This window comes from Alligator sinensis, unplaced genomic scaffold (assembly GCF_000455745.1).
Source record: "Alligator sinensis unplaced genomic scaffold, ASM45574v1 scaffold462_1, whole genome shotgun sequence".
Taxonomy (NCBI): Eukaryota; Metazoa; Chordata; order Crocodylia; family Alligatoridae; genus Alligator; species Alligator sinensis.
Window position 1 is genome coordinate 647,324 of NW_005842741.1, and position 6,851 is coordinate 654,174.

At 48.0% G+C, this 6,851-nt stretch overlaps 1 protein-coding gene across 5 annotated transcripts in view; it reads left to right on the plus strand.

Annotated features, from left to right (window-relative positions):
• The window catches only part of LONRF2 (LON peptidase N-terminal domain and ring finger 2), a 77,119-nt gene that overhangs the window by 27,969 nt on the left and 42,299 nt on the right, over positions 1–6,851 (plus strand). The window contains exon 1 of one of the 5 annotated variants that reach the window (XM_025216443.1): positions 5,628–5,747. The exons of 3 other annotated variants lie outside the window; for them this stretch is intronic. In XM_025216443.1, the coding sequence (XP_025072228.1) occupies positions 5,711–5,747 (37 nt within the window). In that variant the 5' untranslated portion in view covers positions 5,628–5,710. Of the gene's footprint in view, positions 1–5,627; positions 5,748–6,851 lie in introns of those variants that run through there. One more of the 5 variants, XM_025216444.1, reaches the window with a different exon arrangement.

The window sequence follows — 6,851 nt, forward strand, 5'->3', positions numbered from 1 at the left end:
GCTGTCACCCAGCTTCCCATCGATCACTAGGTCGCCGACTAGGTCATCCCCAGTAGCCAGTACCAGGTCGAGCAGCGTTTTGCCTCTCCTTGGCCCATAGACTTCTTGAGTCAGGTAGAGGTCATCCACGCACGAGAGGAAGCTCTGCGACTGCTCAGATTTTGCTGAGCGATCCTCCCACGAGATGTCCAGGTAATTGAAGTCACCCATGACAACCATGGTCCTGGAGCAAGCTGCCTCAGCCAGTTCCTGGGCAAACTCCTGGTCAAGCTCAGGACTTTGAGTGGGAGGTCTGTAATAGACTCCCACCATTGTGTCTCCTGTGCTGTGTTCCCCACGGGAACTTTGCTGTGGCCCTATTCAGTGCCTCAGCTGTGGGCTCTACCAGCACTATACTATGTTGCCCTGACTTGCTCCACCCCAGCCTCTCGGGCAGGGGCAAAAATCAGAAGACAGAGTGGGGAGGGGGGGAGCCTGGAGTCCTCAGCGATTGCTGCTGCAGCCATAGGAGTAGGGGAAATACCAGCTGTGTGTGGGAATTGAGGAGCCCCATGTTAACTCTTTGGGAGTCCCATGTGGCCTTTGGGCCACCAGTTGGGCAGCCCAGGAATAAAAGATGCAGAGTAATTTGGTTCTCCAGTAACTCAGATGTTAAAATATGCAACTTCAAGTAGCAAGACCATGTAACCTGGCTTGTCAGCTTTCTTAGTCTTTGACTACCTTCTGTTGGCAGAGCAGTGTTGGATTAGGGTGTTGTGTATTGTCAACATAGCTAAAGGCATCTGAATGCCTTCCCTGTTAAAAAAAACAACAAAAAAACAAAAACAAAAAACACCCAGAAAACAGGCACGAGAACAAATTACTTGAAGTGTATTAAGATGGTTCATCCTTTTTTCAATTTGCAGTTCAGTATTTTTTAAGATAGATTTCTATAAAATATCTGTGGCTCAGCAGCCAGGAATAAAGCTCTAATGGAACTTTGTGGACTGGAAACCATGTTTTACCTTTCATATGTTTTGGATTGAAATCTATTGCTCTTTTTTGGTTTTCCTTCCAAGGCTTGAGCTATTTCTAAGTCCCCAAGCAGACTAAATCTTATAAATCTCTTGTTTTAGCTACCTTCTGGCCCTTACTCCAAATTACTGCTATCTCCTATTTTTGCAGCACTTCTAAATGGGTGCTTTGTGTAACTTCAACTCTAAACTTTCTTATCCTTTCAGTTCTTTTAAACCAGGGGTGTCCAACCTTTTTGAATGTGGGGCCAGATCATGAACTTTTTATCACCCAGTAGGCCGGCAGGAGCGGGCGCTCGCGTGGCCTGTCCAGTCCGGCTGCAGCCTGGGAGGCGCAGGGGTCAAGGGGTGCTGCCTGACCCTGCCATGTCCTCCCTGCCACCTGGGCGGCCTTGAGGATGCTCCCACACCTGCACATCTGGGCTCAGCAGCCAGGGGGACATGTGGGGACTCTACAGGGGGGTGCGGGATGTGCAGGGACACCCCCCTGCTCCCTCTCCCCTGGGGCAGCCCAAGCCCAAGCGGCAGGGGTCCGTCCCTCCCCGGGGCCTGTGACTCACCACCCCCCGTGGGGGGATAGGGAGCGGGGGGAGCAGCACCGGCTTCCCACCCTGACAGTCACAGCAGCATCTCCCGCAGGCCTAGCCGCAGCATCCCTTGGAGCTGGCATCCACGCCCCCTGCGCCTGCCCACCCGCTGCACTGCGACCTGCTCCAGCCCACACGGCTGGCGGGGATTGGTGCAGAGCGGGGCTGGCATGCAAATGAGGAAGGGAGGGGCGGGGCTAGGAACAGAAACCCTGCAATGTGGGAACGGGGAGTAGCTGGCATGCAAATGAGGAAGGGAGGGGTGGGGAAGGGGAGGAGCCGCACTGCGTCGGCAACGTCAAGCTGATATGGTGCGTGTGGGAACCTTGTCCCTTCCCCAGCCCTTCAGCAGCCATTAGGAAGCTGCTGAGGGGCTAGGGGAGGGACAAGGGGTGGGAACGAAAGTAAAGTGTTTACTTTTGGTTTCCGTCGCAGCACAGCGGGCCACAGAAAATGGCTTGGCGGGCCTCATGGCGGCTCGCGGGCCGTATGTTGGACAAGTCTGTTTTAAACACTCCACAAGTTACTGATCTCTGCCTTTTAAGTGTCATATGCCTTTTAATAGTAGCTTCTTCGTAACTGTAACTGTTTGAAGCTTGTAGTAATTTGTTACCAATAGCTCTATGCCATGCAGGCTGAAGTGAAGCATTTGCTCCCAGCTGATTATTTCTTTTGCCAAGCCTTATGTTGTTCCTCACTATATCATTAAGTATTTTCCAAATTTTTGTTTGGTAATTGTTTATTACTATCATAAATTCTTTCACCATTATCATTCTTTTACTTCACTGTCTTATTGATGCAGACAGTAAACATTAGCTAATCAGAAAACCAGTTCTTAATTATTGACTTTTTAAAAGTAATTTTAAACACAGAGAGGCAGGATTTTTAACCCAAATTGTAACCTGAGGGATTTGGTCACAAGTTTTCATCAAGGTCAAGCAGTAGCATGCTGAAAGTAATTAAATTTTCCATGACAAATGAGACCATTTGCATGCTTTAATATACAAAACAACCACTGACTAAAAAGAACTGGGAAGAAACTTCCATTATGTGTAGGGCATGTCATAATTATAGAGATTATTTATATTTTTCTCTGAAGTGATTGGTACTTGCTGCTGTCAGACAGGACACTGAACCTCAGTTCTGACCTGTGTGGCAATTTTATGTTCGTAACTTTATTGTGTAAGCAGTGGGGTCTAACCTTTTTGGTAAGCATACCTAATTAGCCCCACACCTTCCCAAGTGCTATTCCAATCCCCTTTCCCAGCTGATCGGCTGCTGTGCTTTCTGCTCCTTGCCCTGTACTCCCTGCCCAATCTGCTGCTCTGTTTTCAACCTGGTCTTTTGCATGCCACACAGAGGCTGCCTGTGCCACTTGTACTACCCTGATGTAACACATTAACTAGAGAGAGCTATATCTTAAATGGATTGCAAAATGGAGCGTATAAATGCTTGTCTTAGTCTGTGTGATGTTCCTTAAATTGTTATCACATGTCTTTAAACCCTTCCCATGTCATCCAGAGTCTGAGATAAAAATGTTCTGTAGAAAGAGTAGATTGAGGGTTAATGCAATTATTTCTGTAGATCTTAATTACTTTTGAAGTAGGTGCTTTAAGAATGCAGAAAGCTATCTTCCAATAATGAAATAGCAGTGCATATTTTGAAGATAAGCTCCTGCATGTCAGTTACTGGGTGTAGCAGGTAGCAGTGTTACTTGATTAGGAGGCATGTCTACACAAGACGCTTTGCTGTGCACTAGATTAATCTACTAAGCAGTATAATGTCACTGTCTACACAGGCATATGTTTACCACATAGTAAATTAGTCTACTACTAAATACAGGTAGGAAAGTAACTGTGTGGTAGATACTTCACAGTAACGTATGTGTAGGCACTGACCGGGAGCAAATTTGCTCCTAGTCAGTCCCAACATCAGGGGGCCACAGGGGACAGAGAACCCCCTTAGTCCTGGCGCTTTTCAGCTCCCGGCTCCCTAGAGGAGCTGGGAACCAAGCAGCGCTGGAACTGGGGAGTTCTCTTCTCTTGTGCAGCTGGGGGCTGGCTGCCAGCTGTCCCGCTTCTGGGACAGCTCCCAGCCAGTCCCTGGCTGCCCAGGGAAGCCCCACTGGGCACCAGCCTCATCCCCATGTGCATGGGGCCAGGAGAGCTCTGGAATGGCAGTTGTTTCCCCAGCCCTGTGCACATTAGGACTCTTTCCAATGTACATGGGACCAGGAGACAGCTGCTGCTGCAGATGGCAGAGCTCTCCTGGCCCATACACATGGGAACTGGCCACTGTGCTCCCTGCCAGGCTCCAGACTAGCTCCCCCTGGCTGTTGCATATGGCCAGAGCAGAGTAGGAACATCCCTGTACTGAGCTGCTCCAATTGCAACAGCCTCCCCCCAACCCCCATTGCTTTGTTTGCTCTGAGCAACCTTAACATGCCCATACTGTTGCTGTGTCCCTGTTCATGCCATTGGCCCTCACTCCCAAGCCACAGGGCCCTCCACCCTGCCAGTGCCCCTCACTCCAGACCCACAGCCCCAGCCTACCCCCCACTTGCTCCCTCCTGACAGCAGCTCCCCCCCTGCATTAGGACACGGGTCCAGCTGCAGCTGTCCCCCCTGCTGCTTTGTGGCTCTGAGCAGTGCTGACCCCTGCTGTTCTGCTCCCTGTGCCTGTTGGCAGCAGTAAGGGCTGGATTTAAGTTTTAGGGGGGGTCTCAAATTTAGTCACCCACACCCAACCCAACCCACAAGCTGCCCCCCTCCCCAGCCCTGCTGGCACCCCCCCCCATTTCCAACCCACAGTCCCTTGCAACCCCTACTTACCCCAAAGGGTCCAGGAGGGAAAAGTCAGCCTGAGCCAAGCCCTGGCTGACTCAAGAATCTCAGGCCCTGCTCCTTTTCTCTCTCCTTGCCCTGGGCAGGGCTGGTGGTTTCCTGTCCTTTTTGCAAGAAGCTCTTGCAGACTGCAACTCTGCCACCCTGCAGAGAGCTCTTTGTAAAAGTGGGAATCTGTGAGTACCTCTGTTAAAATGAAAAATCCACGTTTTTCTCTGTGAAAAGGCAAAATCTGCAGTTTTTTCTATTTTTCCTTGGGAAACGGAAAATCTGGATCCCTGCTAATTACTTCAGTTGTTTAGTTTCTCTGGGTCTTTTTTAATAAGGTTATTGTTTTGATAGTTCACAGTATCTTGCCTTTTAGCATCAAAGAAATAATACATTTCAAATGTAACAAGACTGCATTCATTTTGTGGTAAAGTGTATTCTCCTCCTTCCTGCTACCCTGGACAGCTACAGTTAGTTACTTATTGAGTATGTATATTGCTCTTAAAGTTCCTCTTGACTTCCCTATAAATTGCGTACCTTGTAAAATTCTTGTGTGAAATAAACTCATATTATAGTTAATGAGATCTCTGCTTATCCATGGTGGCATGTGTGTTACATGTTGTAGTCAGAGTTCCAGAACATCAATTTGTTTAATATTTGAACATTTAGTTGTGCTGATCTCATGTTGCTAGTATGGGGTTCATTCAGGATATGACAAGAAACCATTGCTACTGAGGACTTTATAAGAGTATACCTTGAGGATTTTTTAAAAGAATACCATGTTTGAAAAGGGGATAAAATCTCCAAAAATTAAGATTCAGAGTAAACAGTATGTCTCAGTGTGCAAGTACTAAGGCCAACCTTAATGACAGGACACTCTTTTCATGCTAGCGTGTGATAGAGACAGCAACAAGGTGACCCTTTGTTACATGTCTTGTAGATTCTCTGGTGTATCCTTTTAGCCAGATAATTTCTATACCAGATATTGAAATGTGGCTGTTTGTTATAGTTGGTATGTTTCATATCTAAGGCTGCCTGTGGGATGTGGATGTTTCTTTTAACAATTTGCTTTCCCTAGGCTTTTAATTTTTCAATGTGCACTGCCATGTGGAATCAGGAGAATGTAAATTGACTTTTGCATATAATTTTCTGCTCTCAAAAGGTGCCTTGCAAAACCTTCTCTGGTATTGCTACATAATTCAACTGACTGATATTTGAATAAGCAGCTGCTGTCAAGCCTGGAAAAGACTGAGGGCTTGAGCAGCCACTGGGCAACCTCATGGATGAACTGTTGTCTGGAATGTCAGCAGACTTGAGTGAGTGGAACATACTTAGTCCTGTTCTCCACAAAAGCTTTGTTGTAGATAAGTCCAAAATGTACTTGATTTTCCATACTATGGAATCGGACATGGGTAACCAAATAACAAATGGCATATGAATGGCTTATGTGATCCCCTGAAACGGAACAAAGGCTACCTTTTGTAAAAGCCAGCTTATCTCCCTTTTGGGTAAGGTGAATTTTCAGTAAACATTCCTCTGAACCCCAAGAGGCTCTTGGAGCAAAATCATGGAAAACTAGGCTCTTTGTTTCCTGATACTGCTAAGATTTAAAAGGTGTGTTGGCCTGAAAAGTGATGTTCTCTGCTCGGTACACTTGATAAAACAAGGGCTCCCACAGAAAGTTTTGTCAGGAGTCAAGAAAAGAAAAAAGGAGGCTTATACAAAAGTAAAGGTGCACTGATATATCAGTTGCATATCAGATTGGGACCGATAACTGGAAAATTAACATTAAAATTGGCCAAAAAGCTGGTTGCTGGTAATGTCACCAATTTAAATGCCATGTACATGCACATACCTCCCAGTGCCACCACCGCCAGCCCCTCCTGGAAGAGGCTGGGGCAGCCCCTGGCCCCGAGCCTACAGTGGGCAGCCCACCCTCACTCTGTGCACAAATCCAGGGGGTTTCATTCACCGCCCTGGCTGAGGAGAACCTGCCCCACTCCCTCTCTCACCATGGGGGGGCTCGATCTGCCCCCTCCCCCAGTGTCCCTTGCCTTCCACAGACTTACTGGCAGGGCGCTGCTCTCCAAGCTGCCATGCTGCATTCCTATTGGCTATCTGATCGGTATTGACTGATATGGCTGTTTAATAATTGGCTATCACTATCAGCCAAAGAAATCTTTATTGATGCACTCCTATACAAAACATGGCTGTACGTGGCAAATGGAGAGAATTGACTAGCAGTGGCGATGCGTAGGTGCACGTGCACCCCCTGAGAGTGCCGGTGCACCCCCTGACTGGCTGCACTTGCCTCTTAGGCGATGGGCAGGGTTGCAGGCAGAATCGCCGGCACTGCCCCTGCAAGCGCTGGCTGGGTAAGTGGAGAGCAGTGGTGCTCCCAGAAGCGGCTGCAGCCACTT